This window comes from Aspergillus sydowii, assembly GCF_001890705.1.
Source record: "Aspergillus sydowii CBS 593.65 unplaced genomic scaffold ASPSYscaffold_7, whole genome shotgun sequence".
Taxonomy (NCBI): Eukaryota; Fungi; Ascomycota; class Eurotiomycetes; order Eurotiales; family Aspergillaceae; genus Aspergillus; species Aspergillus sydowii.
Window position 1 is genome coordinate 641,934 of NW_024467865.1, and position 13,750 is coordinate 655,683.

At 51.5% G+C, this 13,750-nt stretch overlaps 7 protein-coding genes across 7 annotated transcripts; 4 read left to right on the top strand and 3 right to left on the bottom strand.

Annotated features, from left to right (window-relative positions):
- Positions 1-10: 10 nt before the first annotated feature.
- Positions 11-487, top strand: ASPSYDRAFT_32688 (mitochondrial 54S ribosomal protein bL31m; the record flags this gene model as incomplete). Its single annotated transcript, XM_040845003.1, has 1 exon — positions 11-487. One exon carries the CDS (start codon positions 11-13, stop codon positions 485-487), a length of 477 nt encoding a protein of 158 aa, XP_040701349.1.
- Positions 488-804: 317 nt separating this feature from the next.
- Positions 805-2,788, bottom strand: ASPSYDRAFT_90827 (sorting nexin 1; the record flags this gene model as incomplete). Its single annotated transcript, XM_040852390.1, has 6 exons — positions 805-957; positions 1,013-1,615; positions 1,667-2,047; positions 2,101-2,579; positions 2,645-2,704; positions 2,755-2,788. 6 exons carry the CDS (start codon positions 2,786-2,788, stop codon positions 805-807), a joined length of 1,710 nt encoding a protein of 569 aa, XP_040701350.1.
- Positions 2,789-3,046: 258 nt separating this feature from the next.
- On the bottom strand, positions 3,047-4,371 carry mde1 (methylthioribulose 1-phosphate dehydratase MDE1). The gene is made up of 3 exons (XM_040847291.1): positions 4,044-4,371; positions 3,507-3,982; positions 3,047-3,442 (listed from the first exon to the last, which is right to left on the bottom strand). Exons 1-3 carry the CDS (start codon positions 4,176-4,178, stop codon positions 3,331-3,333), a joined length of 723 nt encoding a protein of 240 aa, XP_040701351.1. The 5' UTR covers positions 4,179-4,371; the 3' UTR covers positions 3,047-3,330.
- Positions 4,372-5,177: 806 nt separating this feature from the next.
- On the top strand, positions 5,178-7,090 carry clxA (calnexin; the record flags this gene model as incomplete). Its single annotated transcript, XM_040845004.1, has 5 exons — positions 5,178-5,303; positions 5,363-5,645; positions 5,704-5,834; positions 5,887-6,540; positions 6,596-7,090. The coding sequence occupies 5 exons, from the start codon at positions 5,178-5,180 to the stop codon at positions 7,088-7,090; spliced, it is 1,689 nt and encodes a 562-aa protein (XP_040701352.1).
- Positions 7,091-8,086: 996 nt separating this feature from the next.
- ASPSYDRAFT_90830 (CoA-acylating methylmalonate-semialdehyde dehydrogenase) lies at positions 8,087-9,927 on the top strand (the record flags this gene model as incomplete). Its single annotated transcript, XM_040852391.1, has 2 exons — positions 8,087-8,822; positions 8,873-9,927. The coding sequence occupies 2 exons, from the start codon at positions 8,087-8,089 to the stop codon at positions 9,925-9,927; spliced, it is 1,791 nt and encodes a 596-aa protein (XP_040701353.1).
- A 304-nt stretch (positions 9,928-10,231) lies between these two features.
- Positions 10,232-11,030, bottom strand: ASPSYDRAFT_153810 (uncharacterized protein; the record flags this gene model as incomplete). Its single annotated transcript, XM_040842323.1, has 2 exons — positions 10,232-10,381; positions 10,446-11,030. 2 exons carry the CDS (start codon positions 11,028-11,030, stop codon positions 10,232-10,234), a joined length of 735 nt encoding a protein of 244 aa, XP_040701354.1.
- A 1,006-nt stretch (positions 11,031-12,036) lies between these two features.
- Positions 12,037-13,569, top strand: ASPSYDRAFT_154771 (dynactin subunit 2; the record flags this gene model as incomplete). The annotated part of the gene is made up of 3 exons (XM_040842396.1): positions 12,037-12,075; positions 12,131-12,190; positions 12,247-13,569. The coding sequence occupies 3 exons, from the start codon at positions 12,037-12,039 to the stop codon at positions 13,567-13,569; spliced, it is 1,422 nt and encodes a 473-aa protein (XP_040701355.1).
- Between the last annotated feature and the right edge of the window lie 181 nt (positions 13,570-13,750).

The window sequence follows — 13,750 nt, forward strand, 5'->3', positions numbered from 1 at the left end:
CATCGCGTCAATGTCCCTCCACACCACGCTCCGCCGCACCGCGGCCTCACCAACCATAAAACAATCTACCACTTTCATCTGCTCACAATGCCGGCATGCGTCGCTACTCCGTCGGCCTAAGCGACCCTACACATTTACTCAACTTATCACTCTCTCGGATGGAAGTACATTCATGCACCGCACGACTTCCCCGCTGCCCGTTTACCGATCAACAAGGGACACGCGCAACTCGATCATGTGGAACCCCAGCAGCAGCAAGCTGAGGAGTGTTGAAGACGATGAGGCTGGGCGATTGGCTGCTTTCCGAGCCAAGTTCGGAAGAAGTTGGGATGCGAACACCCCTGCTGAGGAGGCCGGTGCCGATGCCGATAAAGGGGGAGCGGATGCGAAGGCTGCTGCCGCCGAGGCGCAGGAGGAGGAGGATAATTTGCTGGATTTGATTAGTTCGTTTGGGCAGGAGGAGGCTGAGGGGACGAAGAAGAAATAAACATGAGGGTTGATGATGTTGGAGGGTAAGGAAGAATTCATTTAGTATCTTATATGGCTGGGTTGTATTCTAGGCTTTTGTACAGTATATCATAGCATTACCAGATTTTTGCATTGAGATCAAGCTTCCTACAGCAATGTTTTACAGTATATATTCGGGCTTGGTGGAGTACTGACGATGTAGAATAAGTTTGGATTACGCACAGAACTCGCCATAACATCGAGATCATGATACCATACAGGCGGACGAGAACGGATAATACGAGATAAGGGATATTCGCTGCTTGCCTTTTGTACAGAGCAAAAAAGTAAACGACCTTATGCCTCTTCAGCTGTCGATGAAGCACTTTCAATAGGCCCCTCTGGAGCCGGTTCTGCAGAGGCATTGTGTTCAGGACCAGGTGGGTAGAAAGGATTGTCGTCCTCGCCTGCATCAAGTTGCAGGAGAAAAGTTTCCCAAAGCTCGATTAACTGCATCATGTTAGTTGGATCCACGTTTTTAGTTCGGTGTTTCAGGGTCACTAACCTCCTTCTGACCCTCTACAGCACTTTCCAGGAACGTTTCCACGCCAGACTTGAAGTCCTCCACCTTCTCCTTCTCAAATCTCTGCAGCTCATTTCGCATCAATCTGCCCATATCTTCAAATAGCAGCCTTGCCTGATGAACTCTCCTTTCTGCATCCGCCACATCCGCGTTGGCTTGGTTCAACCGGTCTTGTTGTGACTTTCCTTGCCGAAGAAGTTTCTCTTGGCTGTTCTTGCGTTTCTGCAACTCCGACTCGGCTGCATGCCAGCTATGGTAGGCCTTCTGACGCTGGGAAAATGCTGTTTTGATGCTACCAATCAAGCGAAGATATTCGTCAATTGTGATTCCTAGCGTTAACACATCCTGCTGGGCTTGGCGGTCGTAGAGTTCTTTAATACGTAGCTGAAGATCCGATAGCCCGTAGAGAGGCCCGGAGAGAAGCGGAGACAACTCTACGGCAGCTAATGACTGTATCGAGACCGAGAATTCACCCGCAGCCTCTGACAGACCCTTTCGCTGGGCCACAACCGTGTCGATGGCTTTCATCAATGCCTTTAGCTGGTTCTCAAGCGCATCCAAATAGATCTTTCGATCGTGGAACCACTTTACCATAATTAGCTGGTGGAACTTGGCAGAGATTTTGTAGGAACTCACATCGTCATGTTCAATAAACTTTCCACCTCCACCAACACTAATACCAAATGAACTAAACATGCCCTTGCTCTGGCCCAAATCAGGCTCCTTGTTCTCTTTGTTCTTAACATCCACGTTGAACGCTTCGCTCTCAAGGAAGATCTTAAGATCCCCATCGTGTTGGAGGATAGGGTGCGCAGCAGTCTTGTTAAGCATACGTTCCAGCGCAGCTCTTCTTGACTCCACAAAGTTGGTATCAAAGCGGCCCACCGCCTGCTTCTCGGGCGGCGGAGGCACGACCACACCGGGGTTGTTACTGTGTAAGGAGTTGTAAAGCCATAGGAAATCACGGTAGCGTCGGCTGACAGTAAATTCGGGCTGGCGATACGCTTTCGAGCTCGTCTGCGGCTAAGTCAGCTTCACGCCTCTTCTGTCCGTAGATATTGATGACGTACCTTGGTCCTGACTTGGTACACTATATGGCTACTGGTTAAATCACCAACTTTGTGAGGATCGCCGACGGAGATATCAAAAGTCGGGTGGGCAGCCTTCTCCACACTAACGCTCGGCTGTTGTTGTCTCTTCACGGATTCAGCATCGCTTGGAGGTTGCACCGGCGGGGGGTTTCTAAATCCCGTGCCATCCTCTTCCAGGTTTACCGAGTCCATCATACCGGCACCGCTGGACGCTTGGGACGCGGACGAGGTCGGACGCACATTGCGACCAGCAAAAGCTTCCTTCTGGGGGGGTATGGGGGCTTGTTCGGTGCTAGTCGGGCTGCTTTCGACGGGCTTGTCACCGAGCGGACCCAGCGGATCAAATGTATCGTCAACCGCTTCTAATTTCGTTGCCTGCGCACTGATTTTGCCTCTGCCCCGGGGGCCTCGTCGTACCGATGAACGCGCAGTGTCTTGCTGTGTTGGTTGCTCCGGGGCTGCGCAAACGCGGATTGGTTAGCATGGTAGGAAGGAAGGCGAATGAGGCTCAGTGACAATATACCTGCTCCTTCGGTGTCCGACCGTGGCGCACCGAGATTGCCAGTCGACTGTGAGGGCACATCTGCACCCCGGGTTAGCTATGATGCGACTGTACGTCTGTCTGACACCTACCGCCCCATGGAGAATCCCCGCCTTCCAAATCCATGAGTGATCGGGACTGGAGAAAGCAATGGGTATATAGTACAGAAGTAAAAGAAGCAAAAGGCTCAACAAAACTGTATAACTGATATTGGAATGTGAACGGGGAGAGCTGGTGCGGGATGGCGGGTGAGGAGTCGGAGATCCCAGCAGGCCAGCTTGGTCCAACACCGCCTGCGGCAGCTAGTCTGGACAGTTTAATTCCCCGCTAAGCTTCCAGGCAACATCGAATGCATGATTTATAGTCAGCAAACAAAATGTAATCCGTACCCTCTTCGGAAATCTCTCACTCGTGATATTTTTTATATTCTAGTGTTCCTACTTTTAAATATTACTACGCTCTAAAGGCGTATCAATATTGTACTTAAGGTATTACCAAGATACATATATCTGCTCTATACACAGGTCTAATACTATACCGTATTCTCGAAAACGAAACACCAACACAGTACAATTCTATCTACAAGCGCTACATGCAACAGCCATCTTTCTCTTCATAACTCCGTGAACAATAATCGTGATATAGGGTAGTCGCGGCCGTGCCGCTATTTATTTGACCCATGGAATACCGAGCTTGTGCATTTCAACAGCAAGCTGGAACAGGTAGTCCAAACTCTCACATTGGGTCTTCGCTTTTGCAACATTGTCGCCCCAGACGTAGCTGTACATATGAATTAGCCTGTAAATAAAATTACGGATAAGGATAATGTGCGGCGTGAACTAACATTCCGTGTCTTCTCACAAGCACAGCATAGGTATCCGGATAGGCGTCCATGGCCTTCTCCAAGCTTCCGGTAAGATCCTCTTCGAAAGCAGTGTTGTCGATAATCGGGATTTTCAGAGTATCGAAAAAACCCAGCATGCCCTTACCTGGGCCCTTAGGGATACCCTTGATCTGCTCTATGTTGCTGATCTCAAAGCACCCCTCGGGACCCTTCTCCCGCTCAACCAGGAGCGTCACAAGTACAGCCCATTGAGAGTGAGTATGAATACAGCAGCCGGCACCCCGTTCAAAGGCAGCGAGGAACAGCGGGGTACAGGCGGAGGGCTTCAACGCGAGAGGTTTGCGGATGTACTTGCGGTCGGAGGGAGGGTACTTGGGGGTGGGAAACTCCAAGACGAAGATATTGTGTGGTTGCATCAGCTCCTTCTGCACACCAGAAGGAGCGATATAGATGTGTCCCCCACTGCGGATGGATGTCTAGGACAAAGCAGTCAGCCGGGTGTACTGGTGCGTATTTCGAAATGTGGCAGGCGCTTACCCCGCCACCAGTGCCAGTAACCCATCCCCAATTGTAGAATTTACGGCAAAGATCGGGAATCAAATTGGCTGGGTGCTCTGGGTCCTCTGACTTGACCAGATGATCATTGTTATCTTGCTGAACCTCTTGCGCCATTGCGATGCGATGAGGTATGGTGGAAAGAATATAAAGTCGACTTTCGAAATTTGGAAAGTTTAACCGTTACAACAAATGCGCTTCTCGCTGAAATTGAGGCCCGAAAACAGACGAGAAAGTCGCACGAGAATGGTAGAATGGAATGAGGGCGAGGAGGGGTGATACAGCAGAACGGTATCGAGGCACTGTCGCAACAGAAATTATTGGGGATTGCAAATCGGGACCCCACTTGTGGTCTGCACCTTTTAAATGGACCAACCAGCTTTCTTGCTTCTTTCACCCTCCTTCGTTCTCAGTTCCGAGCGGGCCATGGGTATACCGTATTATTCGGACAAATCGGTCATACATCTGTTTATTCAGAATAACTATAGACTTTATCGCGCTAGGTCACAAGTATAGCTTCAAGCTGTAAGCTTAATCGCAACTAGGCACTATTAAAAGACCAGCTGCCAACAGAGTGAACCAGGTTAGAAATATTTCATTTTGGTTCACTCTGTAGCCCATACGGATACTCCGTACATATTGTCATTAGATTAGTGACCGCTTCCCTATATTATTAAGCTTTCCCCGTAGTTATTGACAACGCCAGGTTGTAGATTCATATACACCAAAAGTTAAGATAAATTGCACGTTGTAGACTATATTTGGAGTAGTGTATCTCAATACTCACTCGGGCGCAACAAGCAATACCCTGTACTATTGGCGGAGTTCGGAATAAGATTGTGAAGGGGAGTCAGATCTGCCGACAGAACATTGGAGAACCGGCACTAACCCAATTAAGCAGCGGGCGGCGGAAGAGGCCACCTTGAACTTACCAGCTTCATTGCTTTATATAACCTCCTGTGATTCTTTCCCCGATTCTCCTTCCTTTCTCCTCCCGTCACGTCCTCTTCTGCGCTGTGCAGCCTACCTCTGTCGCCCATCTCGATTTGACTTCGCGCTCTCCTTTCCTCCACGGAGGGCCAATTGTCTGAACGCTTGTTTGTTTGTTCTTTCACCATGCGTCTCAACACAGCTCTTACCTCCGCCCTGGTCTCCTCGGCCTCGCTCATGGGCTACGCCCATGCCGCTGAGGACGAGGCCGCCCCCGATGCTGCCTCGGTAGTCGAGAGACCTACCTTTACGGTTGGTTCTTTTGCAATCATCTTGTGGTAGTTTCTGTTCGCTGACTTCATCTCGTTTAGCCCACCGAGCTTAAGGCTCCTTTCTTGGAACAGTTTACCGATGACTGGCAATCGCGATGGAATCCCTCGCATGCGAAGAAGGAAGACTCCAAGTCCGAGGAGGACTGGGCGTACGTCGGCGAATGGGCCGTTGAGGAACCCTCTGTCTTCAAGGGTATTGAGGGAGACAAGGGTCTGGTCGTCAAGAATGTTGCGGCCCACCACGCCATCTCCGCAAAGTTCCCGAAGAAGGTTGATAACAAGGGTAAGACTCTTGTCGTTCAATATGAGGTTAAGCCGCAGAGTAAGTGAATCCTTTCGGCCTTTGGGCTCTCATTTCGATACTAACAGTGTCGGTAAAGACTCCCTGGTCTGCGGTGGTGCCTACATGAAGCTCCTCCAGGACAACAAGAAGCTCAGCTCCGATGAGTTCTCTAACACTACCCCCTACGTGATCATGTTTGGTCCCGACAAGTGCGGTGCCACCAACAAGGTACGACCAGCCACCCATTACTCCTCTATGGGTATGTGCTTATTGTTCGCAGGTTCACTTCATTTTCCGCCACAAAAACCCCAAGACTGGAGAATACGAGGAGAAGCACCTGAAGGCCCCTCCTGCTGCCCGTACCAGCAAGATCAGCTCCCTTTACACCCTCATCGTTCGCCCCGACCAATCCTTCCAGATCCTCATTGACGGCGATGCTGTCAAGAACGGCACTCTTCTCGAGGACTTCAGCCCTGCCGTCAACCCCGAGAAGGAGATTGATGACCCCAAGGACAAGAAGCCCGACACCTGGGTTGATGAGGCCAAGATCCCCGACCCCGAGGCAACCAAGCCTGATGACTGGGACGAGGAGGCCCCCTTCGAGATTGTTGACGAGGCTGCTGAGAAGCCCGATGACTGGTTAGAGGATGAGCCTAACAGCATTCCCGACCCTGAGGCCGAGAAGCCCGAGGACTGGGATGATGAGGAGGACGGTGACTGGATCCCTCCCACCGTTCCCAACCCTAAGTGCAGCGAAGTCTCTGGATGTGGTCCCTGGTCTCCTCCTTTGATCAAGAACCCTGCCTACAAGGGCAAGTGGTCTGCTCCTCTTATCGATAACCCCGCCTACAAGGGACCTTGGGCTCCCCGCAAGATCGCCAACCCTGCCTACTATGAAGACAAGACCCCATCTAACTTCGAGCCCATTGGCGCTGTAAGATCCCTCCTCCCCGTAACCTTAGACTCGTGTTATACTAACCGGCTGTTAGATTGGCTTTGAGATCTGGACTATGCAAAACGATATCCTGTTTGATAACATCTACATTGGACACTCCGTCGAGGATGCTGAGAAGCTCCGCAAGGAGACCTTTGATGTCAAGCACGCTATCGAGGTGGCTGAGGAGGCAGCTTCTAAGCCCAAGCAGGAGGAGAAGGAGGCTGGTACTAGCGTCACTTTCAAGGAGGACCCTGTCACCTATGTCCGGGAGAAGGTTGACCACTTCGTTGGTCTCGCCAAGGAAGACCCCGTCAACGCCGTCAAGCAGGTTCCTGAGGTGGCTGGTGGCCTTGGTGCCATTCTCGTTACCATGATCCTCGTCATTGTTGGCGCCGTCGGGGCCAGCAGCCCCGCACCCGCCCCAGTTAAGAAGGGCAAGGAGGCTGCCAAGGCTACAACGGAGAAGGCCAGTGAGGCTGTGAGCTCTGCCGCGGAAACCGCCAAGGGCGGTGCCACTAAGCGCACTACCCGATCCTCCGCAGAATAAGACCGTGCGATAGACAGGTTGAATGAGCAGAGAAGAACTATACAATCGCAAGGAAAAGTCAAACCCTAAGCACGGCACGGATAATAAACATTATATTTCCCCTTCCGATTTCGAAGCTGTTGCGCTTTTTATCGAGGATTTTAATCCTGTTAGCATGACATTTCTATGAGCACGAACCATATGTACAATGAATTTTGACAAGCAAGTTTTCGTATTTATTATGCTCCGTTCTCCTAATGTTAGACCAACACAGGTAGCATGTTAGTATACTATAAGTGGCCATTGAAATAGCCGCAGCCTTGTCTAATACGTAGATATGGGAAGCGATATTGAACTTCACGAAGGATCGGAGCAGCATGAACCAGAATGTACCACGGATTGGGTCAAATAGGTGTTGCACAGAAATGCTGCATCCCGTAACGTTCGGCGCGAACTGGGGTCTTTTATTTTGTGTCTGGGGCGACTTCGGCGCGATATGCGATAGGTTGGAACTTGGAGAAATGATCGGGATTACCCCAATTTGGAGACGATGATCGATCCCGCTCGTGATAACACCGGGTAGTTCAATTGAAAACACGTTTTGGAGACGCCGAAGAAGACCCCCAGCTTAAAGAAGAATCCAAACAAGCAAGTAGATTCTGTGGAATATGGGTCTAAACCAGCGTCTTGAGCCCAACTTGGCAAGCTGTCATTGAGCTCTACTTTATCGGAATTAGATACCCAGGATGGGGTCGGCGGAATGGCCTTCCGGATGCGAATCAGCAATATAATTGGCCTATCTCGCCGAGAGCAGTTATCGGTTTCCCTCGGGCTGGGGAAAGTGCGGGCGGATAACATCGTCCTCCAACTACGCTCGGTACATATACCCACGGTCTTCTCTCCCTTGAATGTCTTCGCCATTCCTCTCCTCTTCTTACCGCCACTTCTCATATCTCCCCAAACCCAATCGATATTAGCTCAATTAATCAATCCCCTACCCATTTCCTTTGATTCATAATGGCCGCCTGTCGGTCTCTCAGTCGTTCCATCCCCGCTCTCCGCGCTGTCTCTCCCCGCACGACGGTGGCCAGCATTTCACCGGCCAGGGCAGCTGCGGCATCAGCGTCCCGCTCTATTGCGACTTCTTCTATGTCTTCATCCCGCGTACTAGCATCACAGAACCTATCAAACGGCTCGATGGCCGCGCGACGCAGGCTTCACGCCACCGCTCAACAGCTCGCCCCCGCAACGACAACCGCGGCTAGTACCGCCACCGAATACCCGACGAGCCACGAAGCCATCACCAACCCAATTGATACCACCAACTTCCGCGACAATGAGTTCCTGCCTTCCAAGGCGAGCACGTGGATTGACTTATTTGACCCGGCCACCAACAACCTCGTTACCCGTGTACCCCAAAGCACCGATGAGGAGCTCCGCGCAGCTGTTGATTCGGCTCAGAAGGCCTTCCCTGCTTGGAGGGCCACAAGTGTTATGGCTAGACAGCAGATTATGTTCAAATTTGTGAACCTCATCCGTGCTAACTGGGATCGTCTGGCTGCGTCCATTACTCTCGAGCAGGGTAAGACCTTCGCCGATGCCAAGGGCGACGTTCTCCGTGGTCTGCAGGTCGCGGAAACTGCCTGTGGTATCACTACCCAGATTACCGGCGAGGTTCTGGAAGTAGCCAAGGACATGGAGACTCGAAGCTACAGGGAGCCCCTGGGAGTTGTGGCCGCTATCTGTCCATTTAGTATGTTCATGATAACTATTCCCCAATGGCAAGCATTAACAAGTATTTAGACTTCCCTGCCATGATCCCCCTCTGGTGTATTCCTATCGCTACTATCACTGGTAACACTCTTGTCATGAAGCCCTCTGAGCGTGATCCTGGAGCGGCCATGATTCTGGCAGAATTGGCCAAAGAAGCCGGCTTCCCTCCTGGTGTTATCAACATTATCCACGGCTCTGCCAAGACCGTTGACTTCATTCTGGACGCGCCTGAAATTAAGGCCATCAGCTTCGTCGGTGGCAACCGTGCCGGAGAGTACATCTACACCCGTGGTTCTGCCAACGGCAAGCGCGTGCAGGCCAACCTTGGAGCAAAGAACCACGCTGCTGTGCTGCCTGATGCCAACAAGAACCAGACTCTTAATGCTATTGTTGGAGCAGCCTTCGGCGCCGCAGGCCAACGTTGCATGGCTCTCAGCACAGTTGTCACAGTCGGTGAGACCAAGGAGTGGCTCCCGGAGATGGCAGAGCGAGCCAAGGCCCTGAACGTCAACGGAGGATTTGAAGAAGGAGCCGACCTTGGCCCTGTCATCAGCCCCGAAAGCAAGAAGCGCATCGAAGATCTGATCGCTAGCGCTGAGAAGGAGGGCGCCACCATCCTTCTTGATGGAAGAAACTACAAGCCTGAGAAGTACCCCAACGGCAACTTCATCGGTCCTACCATCATTACTGGCGTTACCCCAGAGATGACGTGCTACAAGCAGGAAATCTTTGGCCCTGTCCTTGTCTGCCTGGAGTCTGAAACCCTCGACGACGCCATCGAACTGATCAACAAGAACGAATATGGCAACGGCGCAGCTATTTTCACTTGCTCGGGCCCCACTGCTTCGAAATTCCAGAAGGAGATTGAAGCCGGCCAGATCGGTGTGAACGTCCCCATCCCCGTCCCGCTCCCGATGTTCTCCTTCACCGGTAATAAGAAGAGTATTGCTGGTGGTGGTGCGAACACCTTCTACGGAAAGCCTGGTCTCCAGTTCTACACACAACAGAAGACAGTGACGAGCTTGTGGCGCGCTGAGGATGCTGTCAGCACCAAGGCTAATGTCGTGATGCCGACACACTCATAAGTTTTCTTTTTGGAATGCAAACGGTAAGCGGTTACAAAGAGTTTTGTTTTGATTTAAATGACGTTCTGCATGATGAATGATCAAATTGCTCCTATTATATACTCTGTCTACTATCGGCGAATACCATTCTCAATGTACCTTTTGGAACAAGCAACAACAATTAGTAGGTAATTCTGTCTTGCTCGAGGGTAATCTTGTAATGACTATCAGGGTAAGAGATTATCAAACACAACGCCGTCGCAGAATCCGCCGACTCTATTGTGAGTATATATCCACACATATAGAATCCGTGATAGACCAATATCTAGTAAGCAATGTCGTCGTCATCGTTCTGCTCGGGCTGAGGAGGAACAAAGGTATAAACAAGTCTGGCGAGCACATACTCGCCGTTATTCGCACAGACAACCCGGCGAGTATGGTAGCGCTCGCCATCGATCGTCTCAAAGCCCCAAACCTATACAAACACGGGGTTAGCATCCGATATCACGTCAGGCATAACAAGAAAAAAGTCGACATACTTGCTCAGCCGTCCAACTCGAATCCAAACTCTCCACGTAACTCTGCAACCAAAGACCATCCTCACCCTCCCCAAACCCTTCACCTACAGGGTCAACAAGGAACCCCTCAACCTCAGTGCCATCCGCCTTGATCTCGCCGCGGAGGAACCTCCCGATTTTCTCATCGTCGATATTCGTGCAGATCTCCACGTTAGGCCTCACCTTGCCACTGGCGTCTTTAGAGCCGCGTAGGAACCGCGACTGGCCCTCGACACGCCCAAAGATGGTGTCGTTGTGCTCGCGCTTTTTCCAGTCCGTGATGCGCAGCTCGCTGGTTCCCTGCACGCCACCGGTCACGATGTTGTCGACGTCGATGTGCTGGATATTTTTGTCGGGATTGTCGGGGGATTGGTATTGTTTTGTGTTCAGGGTTACGGAGACCCAGGCTAGGGTTGTGCGCATGAACCAGCTGAGGCCTTGCTGTTGTTGGGCGCATGGTGTTAGCTTAATTGCTGAGGGGAGCTTGGAAAGGGTAGGGACGGTGCAGTACCATGGCGAGCACGGGGTCCGTTTGGTCGGAGATGTTCCGGTCCTGTTATTCGCCATGTCAGTCTCATTCTTGTCGATATGTACTTGAAAGGGGTAATTGCAGCGAAGAGTTCGTCAAGGGAGACGATATGGAACGCACCATAGTCCAGCTGCCATTGTAGTTGGTGAAATTGATGTCCGTAGGAGTAGCCATTTTGAAAGGTAGGGACTAGATATAAACCCAGAGAATAAATTAAGAGACGGCGTCGAGATAGAGTCGAAATAATGTGAAAGGGAGCGTAGTTCGAGGAAGGGGAGGAAAGTGGGGTCGTGGTATCCGGTGAACTTGTAAGCGGAGGTAAGAAGACGCTGAATTGCAGACAGACAGCTCTCTTTTATGTACCCACGAGCTAGAGCTTAGGTTGTCCCTGTAGTTCCACGCTGTGCACCGTCTCATGTGTCTGGAATGCTGTGATTGCTCACACCTCCGCAATAGTTGGACTTGGTTGCTCCGCTGGTCTGGCAGTTTGCGAGGAAGATCCGCTGCAAGACCGAGGCTAGTTGGCTACTCGCGCATGTGGGCTCTATATCCTCCCTGGGGGGACGTTCCTGGAGGGGTTTGCCTGAATCTACAACTGTTGGGGCTTTTACAGTAGTGTCAAGCATTTGTTCTAGGTGCCTCCTGACGGGTTTTGAGGCTGCTGGCGCATCTACTAGTACTTGTCTTGCGCTGCATACTCCGTAGTCCGTGTTGATAGACCGATAGAACGCGACGGCTACTATTACTTCTGGCATGTGATAACAGTCGCGCTTTCAACAGCGTAAGCAGTGTAACTAGACAAGGTTATTTTCGGTCGGACAGGATTGTCAACATCACATAACGTCAAGGGTTGTCGAATGGTAGCGCGGTCTGTATACTTTGTAGTGCTACCCCTCATCGGAGCTTCTCAGGCATTAAGGCAATAAGGCTGTAGTGGAGTTATTACCTAGGCGTTAAGGCACAAACTTCCCCTTTCACGTGGTCTGGACCAAACACCTTCAGCTTCAATACAATCGGACCAAAACATCCCCCATTGCTCCGGTTATGGCGTTCAACAAGAAATATGCCGGTCTTCCTGACCTTGTAAGTTTTTGAATTATTCCGTCCTGCATTGTCCGCTCTTCGCTAACTTGCCCAGGACCTTGCTCCTGATATCTACGAGACCCCCGACCTAACAGACGAAGCCTCCACGGTCCCGGTATATTGTTCTCCGCATTATGATTCCCACTGAGCTCATTTCTGACGGCGTTGCAGACAGCAACAATTCGTACAGCCTCAAATGCAGACGATGTCGGTTCCGACTCTGATATTGACCGAGACCCTGTCAACGCAGACGAAGCGCGTTCCCACTTCCTCGGAGCCACCGTCGACGCCCGCCGTGTGAACTTCTCAGACAGCATTGCTTCTAAGCGAAAGTCTTACAAAAGTAAGACTCGGCAGAGGCGAAAGAACAGCTCCGCTGAGGGCGAGGAGAGTGATAGCGAGAATGAGAGTTTGGAACGGAGACTGGCGCGCTTGCAGCGCGAAGTGGAGGAATTGAAAGATGAGATGGCTACCTCTCAACAACCGGATCCGGAGACCAGCAACGTCCAAGACGAGACTAAACGGACATTAGATGACGGCGTCGAGAAACTTAGTCAGGCACTAAACAACCTCTACGCCTCGTCCCGGGGTGCGTCCCAACCTAATTCGGCGGCCGCCTTGATATCCCAGAAGCTTGCATCAAACCCCTCGAAACAGACATTGGATGTTAGCGATTCCCAGATTAAAGCTACGACAAGCAGCACTGACTACGAAACGACCAGTCCTGCTGCTGGCATCCTCTCCCACGCTGCAGCCTTCGACGCTCGACTTGCTCTTATTGAATCAGCAATGGGCATATCCACCTCCTCAAACCCCTTTATCTCCGAGGGAACCTCAGACACCCCACTCCAGCCAGTCCTTCCAGCCCTTGATCACCTCACATCCCGCCTTTCAACCCTCGTGACCCTACTCGTCGGCCCGAACCCTGTTCCCGCGGCCCCAACAACGTCCGTGCCGGCAAACTCGGCTGCCGTCACAACTCCACACCTCGAAATGCTTTCCGCGCGGGTCAGAAAACTCACAACAGACGCTGAAGCCCTAACATCAGCGCGTAAACGTGCTCTCGACTCCGCGAAAGCAGCACAGAACTCCCGCATCGCCCGCACAGCCTCCGAACTCTCTATCTCTGGCTCGCCCATCGAGCCTGAGCAAACCGCCGCTCAGCGCGACGAGCAAGCAACTAAGATCCAAGCTCTCTACGCTACCCTCCCAACCATCCAATCTCTTCACCCAATCCTACCCAGTGTTTTGGAACGTCTACGCTCTCTCCGCGCTATCCACGCCGGGGCCGCGCAAGCCTCTGAATCACTGGACGAGCTAGAAAAACGCCAAGCCGAGATGGCGGGAGAAATCGAACAGTGGAAGGAAGGGCTGAAGGCCGTTGAGGAGAAGATGAGCCAGGGCGAATCTGCGCTGAAGAGTAATATTGAGCTTGTTGAGCCGTGGGTTCGCGATCTGGAGAAGAGAATGGAGCGGTTGGAAGCAGGAAATTAACGTAATATACCCACACTTGATAGATTTAAACGAGGATGGGGAAGACATGTAGGACATACGGTTATGCCATCTCGTGCATATATAGTGCTACATACACACCTCTACTAAGTCGGAATTTAACGGACAAGATACCACGCACGAAACCATGGTACCATAAGAATTCCCTAGTTTTCGCACATCA

Excerpts from the sequence above, each read along its gene's own strand:
- mde1 (XM_040847291.1), bottom strand. The coding sequence starts at position 4,178 with ATGGCGCAAGAGGTTCAGCAAGATAACAATGATCATCTGGTCAAGTCA. Across the intron at positions 3,983-4,043 it reads TTACTGGCACTGGTGGCGGG|ACATCCATCCGCAGTGGGGG; the intron begins GTAAGCGCCTGC and ends GCTTTGTCCTAG. Across the intron at positions 3,443-3,506 it reads CTTGTGAGAAGACACGGAAT|CTACGTCTGGGGCGACAATG; the intron begins GTTAGTTCACGC and ends TCATATGTACAG.